Raw genomic sequence first — 22482 nt, 5'->3', positions numbered from 1 at the left:
AGCAAAGAGGAGGTCAGAAACTACAGGCCGGTTAGCCTCAATTCAGTGGTGGAAAAATTAATGGAGACTCTGCTGAAGGAAAGAATTGTGAACTATCTACAAACCATTGGATTGTGGACCCAAGGCAGCATGGATTCACCAGGAGGAAGATCCTGTTAGACAAATCTGATTTTTTTTTTTATTGGATGCCTAGCGAACTGGATCATGGAAGCGTACTTGATATGACTTACTTGGATTTCAGCAAAGCTTTTGATAAGGTCGCACATAGGAGGCTCATGAATAAAATGAGAAACTTGGGAATGGCTGCCAAGGTGCTGGAGTGGATTACAAACAATACTTAAATGGAACCTAAGCTATTAAATGGAGTGCCTCAAGGATCAGTTTTAAAACCTGTTCTGTTCAATATCTTTGTCAGCGACATTGTGGAGGGCAGAACATCTGCAACAGAGTGGACATGCCTGAAGGAGAGAATGAAAAACAAGAAAGCTTAAAGAGTAATCAAAGATTTGGCAGCTGGGATTCAATGCCAAGAAGTGCAGAGTCAATCAATTGGGTGTAGTGATCTAAAAGAGCTGTATGCAATTGGGGAGACGAAAGGCTAATTTGCACAGTCCAGAAGAGGGACATTGGGGTAATAGTATCTGGGAATCTTAAAGCAGCAAAGCAATGTGACAACACGATAGCTAAAGCCAGAAGGATGCTGGGATGCATAGAGAGAGAAATAACCAGCAAGCAAAAGGAGGTGATAATGCCCTTCTATAGGTCCTTGGTGAGGCCATATCTCAAAAAGGATAGAGACAGGATGTATAAGATTTGCAGACTCTTGTTGCTGTGGTGAGGTTGGCTCAACCTACAGGGAAGGCCTTGTAGGTCCTCACAGACAGCTGGCAGACCTAGGCTAGGAAGAGACAGATCTGGAGCTTCACCTATACCAACCCTTTTCCCTTGGGTTGAGCCTTTGGGTTTCAGGGGCTAGCAGGTATTAGGCAGGAATCTCTTTGGAAGCGGCAGGAATGTAGGTTCAGAGGCAGGCTAGGATCTGAGGCAGGTGCCAGACAAGGATGTTCAGTGTACAGGCTAAAGTCAATGGCAGGTAGCAGGCAAGAATTCTCTGGGGTCAGTGGCAGGCAGCAGGCATGAATGGTCAGAGTCGGGCTGGGATCAGTGGTAGGCAGCAGGCAAGAATAGTCAGGGTCTAGGCTAAGGTTAAATCCAGTAGTCAGTTGAAGACAGGTGAAGGAGGAGAAGAAAAGGACTGATACCACAGGGCAGAAAGGAGGGCAGAGGCTAGATAAGATGACACTGGAAGGAAGAGGCAGGCTGGGCTGGAGAGACGAGGCAGGCTGGACTGGAGAGATGAGGCAGGATGGGCTGGAGACACAAGGCAGACACAGGAACAGGACCAAGAATGCAAGACAAAACAGCAATTCACACACTCACAAGATGCAGGCGACCCATTGCTGAGGTGAAGAGAGGGTGTTCCTGGGAAGCCCTTTATAGGGGTGAGTTAGAGACTCTGTGGCCACGTTCCCTCCCCGGGCTCTTTAAAGGGAGGAGAGTCCAGTGCATGCACTCCTAGGGGAGCCTTGGAAGGGAGCAGTGATGAAACATAACAGAGACTAGAGGTTGGAAATGAAAAAAGAGATGCATGGGGATAACCTGCATGGAGTGGCAGTTACTACCCTTAACAGAAGGCATAGAGGTAACCTGCATGGAGCAGCAGTTACTACCCTTAACAGATGTATGGGATGTAGGAGGGGTAACCTGAGAGAGAGTAGCAGTTACTATCAAAGTTAACTTGCTGGGCAGACTAGATGGATCATTTGGTCTTTATCTACCATCATTACTATGCTATATATGTTATGTTACTAAGCTGTTTCCAACACTGGCCAGTCCAGGTCACAAATAACTGGCAGGATCCCAAAGGTGGATTCCAGGGATAAGCAGTGGATTTCCTCAAGTACATCTTAATAATGGTTTATAGATTATTTTCTCCAAGAACTTGACCAAACATTTTTTAAAACCAGCTACACCAACAGTTTTCACTACATCCTCTAGAAACTAATTCCAACGCTTAATTATGCATTAAGTAAAAACAATATTTTGTTTTATTTGATTTAAATGTACTACTGTAAGGGCTCCAGTCCAGGCAGAGGGTGGGGCACATCATCCCTGGAGTGGGGTGGGGCGAAAGGAGAGGCTGGAGCAAGACTTGGGCAGTCTGGTAAGGCTGGTGCAAGGCTTGGACAGAAATAGAGTGTAGGTAAGTCTGGAACCAAGGCTTGGACTGGAACAGAGCGTAGGTAAGTCTGGAACCAAGGCTTGGACTGGAACAGAGTGCAGGTAAGACTAGAACTGAGGCTTAGACAGGAACAGCATGCATGTTAAGACTGGAACTAAGACTTGGACAGGAACAGCATGCAGGTGACACTGGAACTAAGGCTTAAGACAGGAACAGAGTATAAGTAAGGCTGGAAATGAGGCTTAGACAGGAACCTCATGCATATAAGACTAGAACAAACTAAGATATCACAGGACAGGGCAAGACAAGACCAACACAGAAAATGGAACATAAAGCCCGAAGGCAGCAATACAGGAAGGCCCTGAGGGGTAGGACAAGGAGAAGCCTTGATAGACCACAGAGCAAGGCTAGGCCTATACAGGCCAGAAAGTAGGGCACGAGGCAAGAAGGTCTAAAGGGTACAAAGCAAGGCAAGTGTCAGAAGGCCGGGGACCACAAGGCAAGGCAAGGTAAAGAAAAGGTCAGAAGGCTATGAGGCCACGAGGCAAGACAAGGCAAGACTAAGGTCAGAAGGCCACAAGGCAAGGCTGAGATCAGAAGGCCCAGAGGCCACGAGGCAAGGCAAAGATAGGTCTGGGTAGGCCACAAGGCAAAAGTGGCTAAAGTAAGGAGTCAAGGGATACTCTATGCAGAAGCATCTTGGGACTAACAAGGCAGGGATATGTAGGCCTGTTATTGTTTGTAAGGATATGGGTGGACCCCTGGACTCTGTGGCTGCTGACCATGCCCATGGGGGGAAGTCCCGTGAGGGGCCACAGGTCAGGCTCAGCTTTAGGGCACACACATAGTTAGATCTTTTATTAAACACTATTGAGGAGCCATCAGAGGTGGCGGTAGTGAGCAGGAATGTAGCCCGGCTGGGCTTGTAGTCCCTCAGGCTCTGGAACAGCGATCCCACAATGGCTGTGCTGTAGTGGAGAGAAATTGAGATCGTGAGTACAGGGTTCAGGAATAGAGCCTCGTTGGTATAGTACTCACACAGCGGTCTCTCGGTATGGAGCACAGGAGCTGAAGTAAAGGCAGGCCCTCGAGGAGCGAGTACCTGGTTCCAGGGAACAGCTCTGAGAGAAGTAGATGGTAAATCACTGATGGTATAGGCAGCGGTGTCTTCCACGCAGAATAGAAGTCCATGTAGCGAGTCCAAGAACATGGGCCCTCGAGGAGCGAGTACTGGTTCCAGACTGCGACCTGAAAGAGAAGAGAGAGAGGCCCCCGAGGAGCGGGTACCCCAAATAGAGTAGTCCAATAGTAAAGGCAGAGTAGCTAGGTACGGAGAGCGAATCCCAACCGTTAGAAAAACTTTGCTAACTCAACGGCTAGCAATCGCGTAGGCTATTTGTATCCGGGATGCGTGATGTCATCACAGGGGGATGCCCCTGAGGCTCGCGCCAAAGAAGGTACTTGAAGCAGGGCCACGCGGCACGCGCACCCTAAGGCAACTGGACAGAATGGCGGGAGGCAGCGCCCAAGCCGGACCGGGGACACCGGAGAGGACGGCAGGCAGACGCTGCGACAGCCAAACATCCGTCAATCGCAGGAGGAGTTGCCAAAGAGGTAAGGAGGGCGGAGTGGAGACGTCGGGCAGCGACAGTAGTAACAGTACCCCCCTTCAAAGGGCGGTCTCCTCTTCGGGTAACAGGTTTAGGTTTAGAAGGATGCGCAAGATGAAATTGATGGAGCATCTCTTTATCAAGGATGTTAGCCTGAGGCTCCCAAGAATTTTCTTCAGGCCTGAAACCTTCCCAAGAAAGAAGGTATTCAAATGTTTTGCCTCGTCTTCGGACATCAAGAATCTCTTCATCCTTGAATTCTAGGTCTTCTTCTGCGTTGATAACAGGTGGTACCTTAGTTTTGGAAGAGAATTCACTGAGAATGAGCGGTTTCAAGAGTGATACGTGAAAAGCGTTGTGAATGTTGAGTCCAGGTGGTAGCTTCAGACTGTAAGTGATGTTGCCAAGATGTTGGAGGATAGGAAATGGTCCAACGTAGCAAGGAGCGAACCGACTGGAGGGTAAGTTCAATCTGAGATGTTTGGTAGATAACCAGACTTTATCTCCAGGTTTGAAGGCAGGCGCTTGAGAATGGTGAGCATCGTAGAACTTCTTAGCGTGGTCACTCGCTTTGTTTAGCATGTCTTTCATCTGAGTCCACAGGTTATGGATTTCATCAGTAGTAGCTTGAGCTGCTGAGGACGTCACTGAGAGCTTCAGTGGAAGTGGTGGGTTTGGAGAGCGTCCAAATACCACTTCAAAAGGTGTTGATCCAGTTGCTGGATGAGAGTTGATGGTGAATTCAGCCCATGGTAACAGTTCGGCCCAGTTATTCTGACGGGAACTGACGTAGGCACGTATGAACTGTTTTAAAGTTCTATTCATCTGTTCTGTTTGGCCATTTGATTGCGGATGATAGGCTGAAGTGCAGTCTAGAGAGATGTCGAATAACTTGAACAAGGCCCTCCAGAATCTTTCCGTGAATTGAGATCTTCAATCTGAGACAATGTGTCTTGGTAGGCCGTGAAGGCAAAATATGTGGTAAGCCAGGCAGCGCCACAAAATGGGCCTTCTTGCTGAAGCGATCGACTGTTACCCAGATGGTATTCATTCCTCCAGAAGAGGGTAGATCAACTACAAAATCATAAGAACAAGTAGCTTGAGCTGCTGGGGACGTCCCTGAGAGCTTCAGTGGAAGTGGTGGGTTTGGAGAGTGTCCAAATACCACTTCAAAAGGTGTTGATCCATTTGATGTTGATGGATGAGAGTTGATGGTGAATTCAGCCCATGGTAACAGTTCGGCCAAATTATTCTGACGGGAACCGACGTAGGCACGTATGAACTGTTTTAAAGTTCTGTTCATCCATTCTGTTTGGCCATTTGATTGCGAATGATAGGCTGAAGTGTAGTCTAGAGAGATGTCGAATAACTTACACAAGGTCCTCCAGAATCTTGCTGTGAATTGAGATCCTCAATCTGAGACAATGTGTCTTGGTAGGCCGTGAAGGCAATATGAAGAGCTTCGCAAGCTCCAAGGCTGAAGGTAAGCCAGGCAGCACCACAAAATGGGCCATCTTCCTGAAGTGATCGACTGTTACCCAGATGGTATTCATTCCTCCGGAAGAGGGTAAATCAACTACAAAATCATAAGAACATGCCATACTGGGTTAGACCAAGGGTCCATCAAGCCCAGCATCCTGTTTCCAACAGTGACCAATCCAGGCCATAAGAACCTGGCAAGTACCCAAAAACTAAGTCTATTCCATGTTGCCATTGCTAATAGCAGTGGCTATTCTCTAAGTGAACTTAATAGCAGGTAATGGACTTCTCCTCAAAGAACTTATCCAATCCTTTTTTAAACACAGCTATACTAACTGCACTAACCACATCCTCTGGCAACAAATTCCAGAGTTTAATTGTGCGATGAGTAAAAAAGAACTTTCTCCGATTAGTTTTAAATGTGCCACATGCTAACTTCATGGAGTGCCCCCTAGTCTTTCTATTATCCGAAAGAGTAAATAACTGATTCACGTCTACCCGTTCTAGACCTCTCATGATTTAAACACCTCTATCATATCTCCCCTCAGCCGTCTCTTCTCCAAGCTGAAAAGTCCTAACCTCTTTAGTCTTTCCTCATAGGGGAGCTGTTCCATTCCCCTTATCATCATTTTGGTAGCCCTTCTCTGTACCTTCTCCATCACAATTATATCTTTTTTGAGATGCGGTGACCAGAATTGTACACAGTATTCAAGGTGCAGTCTCACCATGGAGCGATATAGAGGCATTATGACATTTTCCGTTTTATTCACCATTCCCTTTCTAATAATTCCCAACATTCTGTTTGCTTTTTTGACTGCCGCAGCACACTGAACCAACGATTTCAATGTGTTATCCGCTATGACGCCTAGATCTCTTTCTTGGGTTGTAGCACCTAATATGGAACCCAACATTGTGTAACTATAGCATGGGTTATTTTTCCCTATATGCATCACCTTGCACTTATCCACATTAAATTTCATCTGCCATTTTGATGCCCAATTTTCCAGTCTTACAAGGTCTTCCTGCAATCAATCACAATCTGCTTGTGATTTAACTACTCTGAACAATTTTGTATCATCCGCAAATTTGATTATCTCACTCATCGTATTTCTTTCCAGATCATTTATAAATATATTGAAAAGTAAGAGTCCCAATACAGATCCCTGAGGCACTCCACTGCCCACTCCCTTCCACTGAGAAAATTGTCCATTTAATCCTACTCTCTGTTTCCTGTCTTTTAGCCAGTTTGCAATCCACGAAAGGACATCACCGCCTATCCCATGACTTTTTACTTTTCCTAGAAGCCTCTCATGAGGAACTTGTCAAACGCCTTCTGAAAATCCAAGTATACTACATCTACTGGTTCACCTTTATCCACATGTTTATTAACTCCTTCAAAAAAGTGAAGCAGATTTGTGAGGAAAGACTTGCCTTGGGTAAAGCCATGCTGACTTTGTTCCATTAAACCATGTCTTTCTATATGTTCGTGATTTTGAAGTTTAGAACACTTTCCACTATTTTTCCTGGCACTGAAGTCAGGCTAACCGGTCTGTAGTTTCCCGGATCGCCCCTGGAGCCCTTTTTAAATATTCCAGTGGGAGCACTGAGAGGAGAGGATCACAAAAAAAAAAAAAGTAGCCAGAAGCTAGAAATAAGCTAGGAGCAGTGTATACCTAAGTAAAAAGGTTGAAAAGTTCAGCTCAGTTATTCACGTTGGAAAGGTGTTGAGGTAGAGTGATTTGGTTTGAATAGGTACCAACATTTGTTAATCAAGAGAGCAGTGAGTCACTCTGGCTGACTAACTGAAGTTAGACTGTTTGGATTTTCCAGCCCACCCACCCCTAGCTCATCCTTTAATTTATAGGCAGGTGCCACTTTTATTCGATATGCCCATTGTTTCTGTGCTCTTGGTGACATTCGGGCACAGAACTGACAGGCTTGGAGTTCGTGATCTGGCCCAAGGCATCGGTAACATCGGTCATGGCCATCCATGACCAACATTACCTTGCCGCAATTGCAGGGTTTAAACAGGCAGTCTAGATGGACCACTTGGTCCTTTTTTACTGTCACTTCTATGTTTCTATGAAGTAATATATTTGCTTGAGGATTTTCACTACACATGTTGATCGGTTTGCTGTAAAACATCTTTGTGCCCTAATGCCGAAACAGTCTGTATCAGTGTCCTTTGTAGAAGCAACCAAAGGATCATGCTCCTTAAGATGAGAAATGTAAAAGTGACTTTAAATATGGTATAGACTTTCTAATATGTATGGTTTAGTTTGGGGAAACAATAAGGTTGATATTCAAAGCCATATACACAGATAAGTAAGAACTTATCCAGCTAAGAGGTGGCATGGCTGAATATCTGGCCATGTTTAGTGGTTGCTACTTATCTGGACTTGGACATTTCAGGGAGGGGCTATTTATCCAATTAACATAGCTAGATAAGTATCAATATTCAGACTTATCCAGTAATGTTAACTTGCCAATTTATACCTGCTCAATAAGAACATAAGACTTGCCATATGGGTCAGACCAAGGGTGTTATGTTCGTGGACCCTTGGGCTGGTTGGAACAGAAGATGGAGTGCTGTGGCAGTTCACAGCGAAGTCCCAACCAGGAGGCGGTCCGGAAGCTCGAAGCTGGCTGACGCTCTGGTCGAAGGTGAAGTCCTTTGCGAACAAGGACAAAACCCCACTGGACGGATGGGCACTGTTGGACCGAAGAAGAAGAAGACTCTTCGCCCTGGAGACCGGTACTCCTCCGGGAGGAGCCCAGCCGCTGGGACTTAGGAGATTCACCCTGGAAGCCGAAGTCCCCCCAGGAGGAGCCTGTAGGGACACGGCCGCTGGGACTTAGGCGATTTCCTGAGGATGTGGATGATCCGGATGCAGGCACCTCCTGCAGGTCGTGGGTCCGGATGGCTGGCGCCTCCAGCAGGTCGTAGGAAATCCAGAAGTCAGTCCAGGAGTCGGAGTCCAAGGGGTGTCCGTAGCCAGTCCAGGGGTCGGTATCCAGAGAGTGGTCCGCAGCCAGTCCTAGGTCGGAGCCAGAGAGCGATCCGAAGCCAGTCCGGGGGTCAGAGCCAGAAGAACGATCTGAAGCCAGTCCAGGGGTCAGAGCCAGAAGAATGATCCGAAGCCAGTCCAGGGGTCAAGCCAGAAGAATCAACAGCGAAGGGAAGGCAGAAGCAGGACGAAGACAAGCACGACCACAGCAGCACAAACCAACCTCGGGAACCTTGTTGCAGGCACTGGAGAGCTGTAGGAGCAGGGTAGAAATACCCTGAGCGTCTGACGTCATCACAGGCATTTTCCCGCGCTGGCCCCTTTAAGACTTAGCCCTCTTCGCGCGCGCATCTAGGGGGCGGGGCCAGCGACGGAAGTCGGCAGCGTCTCTGACGCTGTGCAGGAGCCGCGGCAGGCAGCGATTTCGGCACAGCAGCGTGTGGGGCTCTACTACCCGCCCGGAGCTGCTTCAGGGTAAGCGGGGGAACCAGGAGCCGACCTGATTTTGTAACAAAGGGTCCATCAAGCCCAGCATCCTGTTTCCAACAGTGGCAATCCAGGTCACAGGTACCTGAAAGGACCCCAAAGGGTAAATAGATTCCAAGCTGCTTATCCCAAGAATAAGCAGTGGATATGTGCAACTCCATCTTAATAATGGTTTATAGATTTTTTTCTCCAGGAACTTGTCCAAATTGTTTTAAAATGCAGTTACACTAATAGCTTTCGCCACATCCTCTGACAACGAATTCCAGAGCTTAATTATACATTGAGTAAATAAATATTTTCTATTAGTTTTAAATGTATTACCTAGTAACGACATTGTGTATCCTCTAATCTTTGTACTTTTTGAAAGAATAAACAACTGATTAACATTTACTCGTTCCATTCCACTCATCATATCTCCCCTCAGCCATCTTTTCTCCAAGCTGAAGAGTCCTACCTCTTTAGCCTTTCCTCATAGGGGAATTGTTCTATCCCCTTTATCATTTTGGTTGCCCTTCTCTGTACCTTTTCTAATTCTGCTCTATCTTTTTTGAGATGTGATGACCAGAACTACATACAATACTCAAGATGAGGTTGCACCATGGAGTGATAAAGAGGCATTATGATATTCTCTGTTTTATTCTCCTTCCTTTTCTAATAATCCCTAGCATTCTGTTTGCTTTCTCGGCTGTTGCACACTGAACAGAAGATTTCAACTTATTAGATCCTTTTTCTAAATGGTGACTCCTAAGGTGAAAGCTTGCATTGTGTACTTATTTTTTGGGTTACTTCACTTTGCACTTGTCCATTACATTTCATTTGCCATTTGAATGCCCAGTCTCGCAGTTTGTGAGGTCCTCTGGCAATCTCTCACAATCCACTTGTGATTTTACAACTTTGAATAATTTTGTGTCATCAATAAATTTGATCACTTCACTTGTTGTTCCCATTCCCAGGTCATTTATAAATATATTAAAAAGCAGGTCTCTCATAAGGGACTTTGTCAAATGCTTTCTGGAAAACCAGATACACTGTATCAACTGGCTCATCTTTATCCACATTTTTATTTACGCCCTCAAAAAATGTAGCAAATGGGTAAGGCAAGACTTCCCTTGGGTAAATCCATACTAGCTTTGTTCCATTAAACTATACCTATCTATATGTTCAGCAGATCTAAAGTTAGCTGGATAACACCTATCCAACTATCTACCAGCAAAGTTACTGCTGCTCCAACTTGAGCTAAAAGGTAAAGAGGCTCATCATTAAGAGATGGGCATGATGACCTGCGCTAGGTTGGGGAAAAAAAACCTTGAGACTGCTCTGGTACTGAGAGTTGAGGCTATGGGGTTAGTATAAAAGATTGCAGGGGAAGGAAGCAATGAGAGGGGAGGCTGCAGTAGTGAGAGAAATTGAGGGAAGAGAGACTAGAGAAAAAGATGAAAGACAGGGAGAGAAACTGGTCAGAAAAAGTTGGAAAAATGGGAGGAAGAGACTTCAGGGAGGAAAAAATGAAGGGAGAAAAGTTACAGTGAATGAGGTGGAAGCAAAGGAAAGACTGCAGAAAAGAAAAGCAGCTAAGAGGTAATATAGAGAGTCTATAGGGGAGAGGGAACAAGGAAGAGACCACAGAAAAAAATTATGGCAAGATGGGAGAGTCTGCAGGGGAGAGGAAATGGAGAAGGTTATGAGAGCACAAGAAAATTGAGGAGTGATAAGTAGAGAGAAAATTCAGAGGTAGGGGATAAAGAAAGGAAACAAAAAGAATCATATGAGGAAGAAGAGGGGTTGTAGTGCATAAAGAGAAAAATAGTTGCTGGATGATTAGGCAAAAAAGAGACCAGAAAAGAAAATAAAGGAGGAAAAGATGACAAGAAAGAATAACATGAGTGCAGTTTCAAGAGAGAATATTAAGGAAAAAGAAAAATAGACAAAGAGAACAGAGATGAGAGGATAAAACTTCAGACACTGAAAGGTTAGGAAGTGTGTTTATTTAATTGTTCTGTTATTTTAGAAGTGCTACACAATTTGACTCATGGCTACATACTTCTTGAATAGCAGTGGCTGCTACACAAAACATTTACTGTAAAATATTCTATTTCTGAGTGAAATGAAGAACAGAGTGGCAGAGAAGGACAGAAAGGCACAGAGTCATGGGGAGCAGGGAAAAAGACAAAGCAGCAGAGATAGAAAAAGCTAAGGAACAATGTAAAAAAATGAAAGAAGAGCACACGCAGACCTGAAGATGGTAAGAGAAGCTGCAAAGGGAAAGGAAAGATGGGAGGGGAAGCAGGAAATGGTGATGAGGAAGAAGAATCTATCAGAGAATAGAAGTGGAATAGTTTTGTTTTCTTGTACACATGATAATGCAGAAATTGCAGTTTTAGGTGTTGATGCATCTCTTTTGTAAGATGTATTTCATACACAGCAATTTCCATCATTGTCATGCATACCACAAAATGAAGAATGAATTTTCTCTCTCCACCCAGTTCCATTTGTTCAGACAGGGCAGGTTTCAGTGAGGTACAACCTGTGCAGTCACTGTGGCACCTCTGAATGCTTTTTATAATCTAACAGATTCCTTTGCTGTACCAGTAAAAAAAATCGATCTAAATGTGGCATCATTGGTTATCCAGGCCAATGTTCTCAAAATACATGAGCCAATCAGAAAAGGGAATCTGGAAGTATTCTATAACTATGGTTATTGCGCACAAACATGAGATTCGGTACCGCGAAAATAAAAAATCCCAAACCGCAGAAAAAAACAAAATTACCCATGGGGGACCCGAACCGAACCACGAAATGAAAAAAAAAACAAAAAACAATACACATCTCTAATATCAACTATATCAGAAACAAATGTAACTGGACTTGACCAACTTGCAATTCACCAAAATATAAGTGGATAATCTCAGATTTTTGTGGCGTTCGTGGACCCCTGGGTTGAGATAAGGTTGATGTAATCTTTAGGGAGGAGCTCTGCAGGTCCCCACCATCAGAAGAAGGACCCTGACGAAGCAGAAGTCCCCAGCATACTGGAGTGGAGCGGGCAACTGTGGCACAGGCCGATTGAGAACTAGAGGAGGTTCTGGCAAAGAACAGGTGGACCCCGACAAAGCAGAGGCCCAGCTGAAGCTTTGCCACTACCAGCCCTAATTCCCCTCAGGTGAGCCTTTGGGTGCCAGGGCCAGCAGGTCTTAGGTGGAGCTTCTGCTGATGGTGAAAAGATTTGTAGGTTGCTGGGTTGTCAAAACAGAGGCCAGGCATATCCGGAGACGGGCTGTGGTCTTTCGCAGGTAAAGGTCAAGCGAGGCCAAGGTCAATACCGGGTATCCATCCGAAGGAAAGGAGGGATGGATAGACAGGGCAGGAAGGCAACGAGGAAGACACTGAAGAACTGAAGAGATGAAGACAGGGACACTGGAACTGAAGACAGATGCAGGAACTGAAGTAAGACTGAGGAGCAACCTCACACCACTGGAACGTAGAGGACCTGTTACCGAGGTTTAACATCAAAATTAGGGGCCGTAGGGAATTTCTCGCTGTAGTCCTTTTAAATATTGAAATGAGATGAGCACTTGTCTAAGGAGGATGCACCGCGTAAGGAGTAGACGGCGGCATCCAGCCGTGTCAGAGTCTCAGGCAGTTTTTCGCCGCATTGAGGGGTGGCGGGATTGCCCGGGGCTGGAGTTGATGGTGTTTTCACCTCCCTTCAAGGCTGATATGGCTGACATGGCTGGGTCAGGCACGGAGGTGAGAGCAGCAGTCTGTGGAAAGTAGCCTGTGGACCACCGAGCATAACATTTTTCAAAGCAATGCATATTAATTCTGATAGAAATCAGAGCTTTCAGGCAATAAAAACAGTATAAACTCTTTTCAAAAGTGAAAAAGAAAATGATACAAAGTGAAAGTTCTTCATTTCACATTAAAGATAACTTATTTTTTTCCATAAGCACAAAAATGGGAAAAGTCATTCTTGAACAAGGTCCAAAACATGAAATATCACTGTAATAAGGCAAGTAACTTACAATACACTATCAGTCAAATCCATAAAGATGGCTGAATTATGCTACACAGTGGTAATCCTAAATATGAAGTAATGATAGAAAATTCACAGTGGTACAAAGCCAAAAACTGTGGAACTTTCAAAATGTATTTATTGCATCTACAAATGCAGCCAAAAGAGCAAATGGAAACATAAAAAGCTGAATGCTTTATTGAACAATTACTCTAACTTTCCATATAAAACTGTTCTTTTCTGTATTTGCAATGTAGTTCTCTTGATATCTTATGTATTGTACCAATTATGAAGTTTAAGCAGATTTTATCCTTGCTCTTTTGATATCCAAATAAATGCACACAGAGTTAAAAATAAAAAAACAGAAACAAAAGACACAGCATTACACTCACCTCCTGAGTGCACCATCCACATTCTGAACCAATAGAGAGACACGTTGTACATGTCACTGCATTTGAAGAAACACATCTGTTTTCAACTGTAACAAAATATAAATTAATTTACTAGTATTTTTCTGTTGTGTGACAACTCCATAGAATGCTCAGTTTTACATTTATGCAATAAACTATCGCAACTAATTGTTCTAAATGACAACATTTTGCAATGTATCTGAGTAATCATAACTTCTTACTAACCACTGGAATTGAATATGAACAACAACACAACCTTATCTTTGATTTGCCCAGTAAAACAACAGATCCTAGGCACCAAAACATTTTAGCATGCATGAGCTAAATGTTAAAAAAGAAGCAATGCACTACATTTTTGGCACATCCACTGAAAAGCAGCCTTTTTACCATGAGTGCAAAAATAATGTGCACGCAAAGTCTAAATAATGTGTGCACACTGCATCTTGAAATACCTCATGCTAACTGACCAAAAATAAAAAGGCTAGCTAGCACAGGGAATTTTAGCCCCCTAACATTCCCCCTCCTAAGAAGATCATCCTGACATCCTGATCCAGGCCCTCACCCCCAACATCCAAGCTTCCCCCATCAATGTATTCAGCGCAGGCCAATCATTCAACTTCCCCTCTGATCCCTCCAGAATGTGCGCTAATCATTCCAGAGGGGCTTGATTATTACTAACGGAAAGGATGTGAGAAACCTTCCTACCAGCACCAATAAGCACTGCCAAATGACACCATATAGTGGTGCTTTACCACTACCACATTGTCATTCTGTGTTGTGCAGTGGTGCTGACAGGAAGGCTCTCATATCTCTCTTGTTGGTGAAGGTTGTGAACTTCATGAACAGTAAAGATGTATTCTGGAGGGACAGGAGTGGGGTTGGGATCTATGAGTTAGGCTCTGGATATTGAGTACTCAGGGCGATCTTGAAAGGGTACTTGAGGCCAGGATCAGGATGCCATGGCAATTTTGATGGAGCAATCTAGATGATGGCAGGGATCAGAGCAATCTTCATAATGGTGGGGTAGGGGTCGGGATCTGGATAGGGGTGTCAAAGTGATCTTAATAGAAAGTCAGGGCGGCTACAACTACTACTACTTATCACTTCTATAGCACTACTAGAAATATGCAGCACTGTACAAAAACACATAAGAGAAAGTCCCTTCTCGGAAGAGCTTACAATTCAATCAAGACAAATATACAGGACAAATTTGGAATTTCATTAATTAAGAAAATGATTAAAATTGATATGGTTGCGAGCAGGTATTAAGATTTAAAAGCAGTCTAAGCTCTCTTCCAGAAAAAAAGCATAATGCACAACTCAGGAAGTCCATTCCAAGCAAACAGTGCAACAAGATGGAAAACAAGGTGTCTGAAGTTGGTGGTAGAGGAAAAGGGCATGAGGGAGAGATAAGAGAGAAGAAGAGAGGTAGTGAGGAGCTACAGTGTGAAGGCTCTTGTCGGTAAGAGAAACTTGAACTATTTGTGGAAACAGATGGGGAGCTAATGGAGTGACTTGAGAAGAGGGATTATATGGATGTAGCGACTTTAGCAAAAGATAAGTTGCACAGCTGAAATTTGGCTAGACTGTAGTGGAGAAAGAAATAAAGAAACACAGAAACACAGTGGCAGAAAAATTCCACACAGCCTACCCAGTCTGCACAACCACACCAACTATTCAGCTTTTCAATCTCTACCACTCCCCCAGAGATTCTCTGTGTTTATCCTATGCTTTCTTGAATACTGTCTTGGTCTCAACCACCTCCACATGGAGGCTGTTTCATGCATTCACTATCCTCTCTGTAAACAAATATTTCCTTATGCTACTCCTGAATCTACCCCATTTTCACCCTCATCCTATGACCCATCATTCTAGAGTCTCTTGTGCATGGAAACCTTGGAAGTATTTAAAATTTTGCTGCAACAGTCAAAAAAGCAAACAGAATGTTAGGAATTATTAGGAAGGGAATGGTTAATAAAATGGAAAATGTCATAATGCCTCTGTATTGCTCCATGGTGAGACCGCACCGTGAGTACTGTGTACAATTCTGGTCGCCGCATCTCAAAAAAGAAATAGTTGCGATGGAAAAGGTACAGAGAAGGGCAACCAAAATGATAAAGGGAATGGAACAGCTTCCCTATGAGGAAAGGTTGAAGAGGTTAGGGCTGTTCAGCTTGAAGAAGAGACGGCTGAGGGGGAATATGATAGAGGTCTTTAAAATCATAAGAGGTCTTGAAAGAGTAGATGTGAATTGGTTATTTACACTTTCGGATAATAGAAGGACTAGGGGGCATCCTATGAAGTTAGCAAGTAGCACATTTAAGACTAATCAGAGAAAATTCTTTTTTCACTCAATGCACAATTAAGCTCTGGAATTTGTTGCCAGAGGATGTGGTCAGTGCAGTTAGTGTAGCTGGGTTCAAAAAAGGTTTGGATAAGTTCTTGGAGGAGAAGTCCATTAACTGCTATTAATCAAGTTGACTTAGGGGTAGATATTATAACATGCGCGTGCGGCCTATAAGGGAACTTCCCTTCCCCCTAGCCTGACCTTCCCACTCCTTCCCCTAACCTCCCCCCCCCCCACCCCCCCAGCCCTACTCTAACCCCCCCAAAAGTTTTATCCTATCTTTTGCGCCTGCCTCTGGGCAGGCGCAAGTTGCGCACGCTGACAGGCTGCCGGCACGCGATCCCTCGACACAGTGGCAATGGCCGCTGTGTTGCAGGCCTCTGGCCCCGCCCCACCCACTCCCCACCCCTTTTGTAAAGCCCCAGGACTTACACGCATCCCATGGCTTTACGCGCGCCTCTGGGCCTTTTTAAAATAGGCCCGGTGCGCGTAACCTTTTGAAAGTCCAGCCCTTAGAGAATAGCCACTACTATTAATTGCATCAGCAGTATGGGATCTTCTTGGTGTTTGGGTACTTGCCAGGTTCTTGTGGCCTGGTTTGGCCTCTGTTGAAAACATGATGCTGGGCTTGATGGACCCTTGGTCTGACCCAGCATGGCATTTTCTTATGTTCTTACCCTGATTTTCCTCTGCAGTATACATGTTTCGATTTTTAAGTCTGTCCTCAAATACTTTAGAATGACGACCAATGAAGATTTTAGAAGCCACCTTCGTGACCAACCCAACTGCTGTATATCCTTTTGAAGATGCAATCTGCAGAACTGTACACAGTATTTCCTAATGAGATCTCACCAGGGAATTATACAGGAGCAATATCACCTCCTTTATTCTGCTAATCATTCCTCTCCTTATGTAGCCAAGCATCTTTCTGGCTTTTGCTGTTACGTTGGCCACCTTAAGATCAGCCATGATCACCCATAGATCTCGTTCTTCTTTCGTGCTTCAAAAAATTTCATCCCCTGTTCTGTACCTCTCCTTTGGGTTTTTGCAGCCTGAGGTTTTTATAGATGGTTCACTGGGAGAGGACCAGATTGCAATAGTCGAAGTGGAAAGTGATGAGAAGGTAGATAAGGGTTATGGTAGTGTGTTCAGAAAGGAAAGGACCGATTTTTGTGATTTTATAAGGAAAGAAACAACAAATTTTAGCAGCATTTTTAATATGCGTGGAGAAGGAGAGAGAGGAATGGGCTTGGAATGGTGACAGTGTTATCCACAGAAATACAAAAATGGAGAAGAGGGGAAGTGGGTTTGGGGGAAAGATAAGGAGTTCTGTCTTGGACATGTTGAGTTTAAAGTGGCGGTGGGACATCCAGACATCAATGTCAGACAAACAGGCTGAGATCTGGGAATGGATTCCTGATTAAATATCTGGTGCAGAGAGGTAGATCTTGGAATTATCAGCACAAAGATGGTATTGAAAGCCATAGAAGGAGATCAGAGGACCAAAGGAAACAGTATCCAGAAAGAAAAGAAGACGGCCCAAGATACCAATTGATAGTGAGATTGCAGTAGAGGATATCCATCAGAGAACACATTAAAAGTGCAATGGAAGGTAAGAAGAGAACTAAGACAGGACGGAGTCCCAAAATCCACGCGAGGAATATCAAGGAGAAGTTGGTGATCAACAGCATCAAAAGCAGTGGATAGATCAAAGATTATAAGGATGAGGTAAAGGCCTTTGGTTTAGCTATAAACAGGTCACTGGAGACTTCAGCAAGGACTGTTTCTGTGGAATGTAGAGGGTGAAGATCAGACTGGAGTGGATTGAGAATGGCTTGAGATGAAAAAAAGTTAAGACAGCGGAAGTGAAAAGCACGTTCAAATAGTTTGATGTGAAAGAGGAAAGAGATGGGACCATAGTTCGCAGAACAAATAGAATCCAGTGAGAGGTTTTTGAGGAATGGTGTGATCACTGCATGTTTAAAAGTGGTGGGGACATCTGCAGTGAAAAGTGATAGACTGAGAATGTGGCAGAAGAAAGGGATGACTGCACAGGAAATACAGCTGAGCTGCTGAGTGGGAAAGGGTTCAGAAGAACAAGTAGTGAGTTTGGAGGAAGACGGAAGATGGACAGTTTCCTCCACTGTCATTTCAGAAAAGGAGGAGTGGGTGGCAAGGGCCAGAGGAAGAGGAGAGGAATGAAGTGGGGGAGGTGGAGGTAGAAATGACCTGATTGAGAACGTGAGACTAATTTTGTCATGGTTAAGTAGTTAACCATAATTTGGGCAGAGAGTGGTGGGAAGCAAAGGAAATTTGAGGAGGGAACTGAGTGTAGCAAAGAGACTATGAAGGCTGAGGCAAAACAGAGTTTGTCAGATGGTCACAGTCTTACTTGGCAAGTGCAAAAGCAGACAATGTAGTGGGGCGGAAGAGAGATCTCAATGGGGAGGACAGGGGTCAGGACCTGAATTGGGATGTCTGGATGAATTTGATAGTGGGGTTTGAGGGAATTAAATCCACCATGTTAAAATGTCCCTTTCATTTTCAGGGTATTTAGCATGAGGAATTTTGCTAGACCACCTTTCCCTTCAGGCATCAAGGCAATTAACAAAGCTAAACATTTGCTGCATAATATAAAATTAATAAAAATACAATATAGAAAATATAAAAGTAAATACAAAAAAACAATTAATTACAACAACTACAAAACATCTGCAATAATCACATTTTAAATAAAAGCTGGCTATAGACAACTCTTTTGTGGCCAATATTAGTCCTCAAGAACCACACATAGGCCACATTTTCAAGATATCCACAATGAAAATGCATGAGATAGATTTGCATACAATGGAGGCAATGCATGCAAATCTATCTCATGCATATTCCCTGTGGATATCCTGAAAACCTGGCCTGTTGTGACTGGAGTTGGCCACCCCTGGACTAGACTAATAGCAGACTTTAAAAGAAAAATACAAGAGGAAAGCTAGACTGGCTAACAAATTATAACAAAGATCATAAAAATTAGCACAGTAGATCACAGAAACAGACACAAAAGATAAAAACAAGATTACAGTTACAACATGTCTAAATAGACACAAACCTCAAATACCATGACATTACAATTAATACTAATTCTAGGAGGTGAAAAGGAGAAAGAACACTGAGAGAAAGAGGCGAAAGAGACCCTGAAGGCCTTACCGGGGGTATGGGATACTTTGACGGTCTCGACGGCAGATACATACGGGGATTTTCTGTGTGACGTCAGCTAAGCGATGCCTACAAGCATTTAAAACCCGCCTATCTGCAATTACATTTTGAGGTCGAAAAGAGAAAACGCTGAGAGAAAGAGGCGAAAGAGACCCTAAAGGCCTTACCGGGGATACGGGAGACTTTGACGGCCCCGACGGCAGGTACATACGGGGACTTTCTGTGTGACGTCAGCTAAGCGACACCTAAAAGCATTTAAAACCCGCCTATCTGTGGCGCACAGCTACCACCAGTGCGTCACCAAAGCCGCAAGCGCCAAAGGGGCATGCGGCTTTGCTACAGAATAATTGAAATAAGTTCTATCTTAAAATTTTCATTCTTGGAATTTGGATAATTTTTCTCTTTGGATTTTATTTCTCCTTCTGACTCCTGGAAACCTCCTTCTGGAATCAAATATTTTGTGGCCAAGACGGCTGTGAGCGTCCCAGATGACTGAAAGATGTTCCAATGTTCTTATGGTGTTTATTTATTTATTTATTTGTTTATTTACATGTTTTTATATACCGACTTTCCTCAAAAAAGACATCAAGACGGTTAACAAAAACGTCTATACAGATCTATAAGATCATGATGACGCAAAATTTCCATACAAAATTCCATAACCAAAATAACAGTCAAATCACAACAATAATAAAATTGTACACATATAATGTCTACCTATCTTTTCACATTTCTAATTGGCTATCTAGGACAATACTAAGATTATAAAAAATTATTGTCTAACTATATTAACATTACTATATTAAAATAATAAAATACAAAACAGCTATATCTTAAAACATAAAATCTTAATAAAATTTAAACTAATAAAAAATTACATTTCAAAACTTAATTTATTTATTTAAAATCTTTTCTATACCGTCGTTAAGCGGGAGCCATCACAACGGTTCACAATAAGGCACAAAAACTATGTTGCATAAAGTGTCTGGAATTTTAACTCTTACACAGGTGCCATCAAAAATACTGTAACATTATATCATAATAAGTACTATTTGGTGAGTGTTATAAGTTATGTCTAGGATTTCTAACTCTGCTAAAAGTTTGGTGTTACTTAACTTTAGTTCTTTGAAGTTTAAGGTAAAGGTGGAGATTAGAATATAGGAGAGGAGACACACTTTAAGAAGGAAGGAGTGTGTTTGTGTGGGTGTTTGCTTGACCGCAACTAACAGTTCCCTGGGTTCAACTCTTGATTCTCTTTGTGGTATGCTTGCTTAAATAGCCATGTTTTTAAATTTTTTCTGAATGTTTTGATGTCTCTTTCCAATCTGATTTCTACCGGCATGGTGTTCCATATTATCGGTCCTGCTAGTGATAGGGCCCTGTCCCTTACTTGTGTTAATCTGGCTGTTTTGACTGATGGTAAAGTTAGCAGTGCTTTGTTTGCTGACCTTAGGTTTCTGTGTGGGGTATGTAAGCGGAGGGCTGTGTTCAGCCACTCTGCTTTTTCGTCGTGTATCAGTTTATGAATGGTGCATAAAGTTTTGTATTGTATTCTTTGTTCAATGGGTAACCAGTGTAATTCTATTAAGGTTTCAGTGATATGTTCTCTTTTGCTTTTCCCAGTTAGAATTGTAGCCGCTGAGTTTTGTAAAATCTGTAATGGTCTTATTGTGGTATATGGCACATTACGCTTCAAATCTATATACTACAGTAGAGCGGATCTAAGATGTTTACATAGATCAACTTGTATCATTAAAGGCCTGTTCGAATAGCCATGTTTTTATCAGTTTTTTGAATTTCAGAACACAGGTTTCAGTTCTAATATCAACAGGAAGGGAATTCCAAATTTTGGGACCGGCCAGGGATAGGGTCCTATCCATAACTGAATTCAAATGAGCCATTTTTGGAGAGGGTACTGTGAGCAATACTTTTCCCAGAGATCTTAAATTACGGACAGGGGTGTGAATCCAGAGAGAGGCATTAAGCCATTCAGAGTTGGCCCCATAGATTGTTTTATGTATCAAAATCAAGCTTTTGTAGTGAATTCTTGAATAAATCGGTAGCCAATGGGGTTCTTTTAAAACCGGTGTTATATGGTCATATTTCTTCTTGTTGGACAAAAGACGGGCTGCCGCATTTTGGAGTAACTGTAAAGGGCGAAGAGTGGAACTTGGGACTCCCAACAAAAGAGCATTACAATAATCCAGCTTGGGTGCAATAAGTGCCTGAAGCACTGTACGAAAGTCCCCAGAATGAAGAAACGGTCTCAATTTTTTTAAAATATGAAGTTTATAGAAGCCTTCTGTTTATAGCTTTAATACAAGCTTTCGTATTTAATTCAGCATCTAGAATAGGACCTAAATCTCTTACTTCATAATTAATTTTGTATACTGATGCGAGAGATTTTATCTCTGCATCAATTTTCTCAGTAACTTTATTGCTCATATATAAAATTTCTGTTTTTGTTCTTTTCAGGGAAAGTGACATATGGGACAATAATTGACTTATTGACGAAAAGTAAACTTCCCAAAGCTTCAAAGTAGATTGAAGAGAGTCATTAATGGGCAACAAAATTTGAACATCATCGGCAAAAAGAAAATGAACCAATCCCAGGCCCGTTAGGAGTCTACATAATGGTGCCATATAGACATTAAAAAGTGTAGGAGACAATGAAGAACCCTGGGGAACCCCTGTCGACATTACTATGGTATCTGATTCTGATGTGTCTAGTTTGACTTTAAAAGATCTATTGGATAAAAATGATTTAAACCACGCCAGGGTTGTGTCTTTTAGTCCTATTTCTTGTAGTCTTGCTAAAAGTACTTCATGTTTAACAGTATCGAAAGCCGCTGAAATATCCAATAGAATTAAAAGGTATGATTTATTCTGATCAAAGCCCCTATGTATTGAGTCTGTCAAGGAAATTAGTAAGGTTTCTGTATTGTGAGATTTTCTAAATCCAAATTGTGTGGGATATAGCAGATGATTTTCTTCGAGATACTAGAACCCAGTCATCAAGAGACTAGAACCCAGTCATCAAGAATTCAAAAAAAGACTGAAGACTTTTCTCTTCCAACAAGCTTTCCCAGACGCTTAATCTTACTGTGACTGACAGACTTCCTAATTACCAGGTATCCCTTAACTAAGGACACTGTATCAAGTACTATTTTTAAGAATCTGCAACTGGACAATTATCTTTGAGCTCAAAAATTCACTTTATTTCATATATATATTAGGCACTGCTTATATTTATATTTATTGCTATGTTAAATAGTTATACTTCTTATATAAAATATTATATTTCTTTATTTATTACCAGTTAAAATATTATTACTTTATTTAGCACTATGTTAAATTGTCAACCAGTTATACTGTTCCATATGTTATACGGTTCCATGTAAAGCTCCACTCTTTGTTGAGCAGTTCTTCGTTGCATGTAAACCGGAGTGATTTGTAGTCCCTACAAGAACTTCGGTATATAAAAATTAAAAATAAATAAATAAATAAATAAATAAATAAATACTCCATTAACTGACAATTCACTACTTTACTGAAGAGGATGTTGGGGAGGTACCCGTAATGGAGAAGGTTTTCATGGGTAATGATTCAGATGGACTGAACCAAATCACTGTGAACCTAGAAGATGTGGTAGGTCTCACTGCCACCTGAAGAGTAGTAAAT

General features: G+C 42.7%; 1 protein-coding gene across 1 annotated transcript in view; it reads right to left on the bottom strand.

Annotated features, from left to right (window-relative positions):
• Window positions 1-22482, bottom strand: part of ITGB8 (integrin subunit beta 8) — a 341438-nt gene that overhangs the window by 236234 nt on the left and 82722 nt on the right. Inside the window, exon 2 of the mRNA XM_029589046.1 lies at window positions 13230-13315. Within this exon, the coding sequence (XP_029444906.1) occupies window positions 13230-13315 (86 nt within the window). The remainder of the gene's footprint in view (window positions 1-13229; window positions 13316-22482) is intronic.

The sequence above is a fragment of the Rhinatrema bivittatum genome, chromosome 2 (genome assembly GCF_901001135.1).
Source record: "Rhinatrema bivittatum chromosome 2, aRhiBiv1.1, whole genome shotgun sequence".
NCBI classification, from domain to species: domain Eukaryota; kingdom Metazoa; phylum Chordata; class Amphibia; order Gymnophiona; family Rhinatrematidae; genus Rhinatrema; species Rhinatrema bivittatum.
The sequence above is the reverse complement of the archived record's forward strand: the minus strand, read 5'-3'. Positions and strand labels throughout refer to the sequence as shown.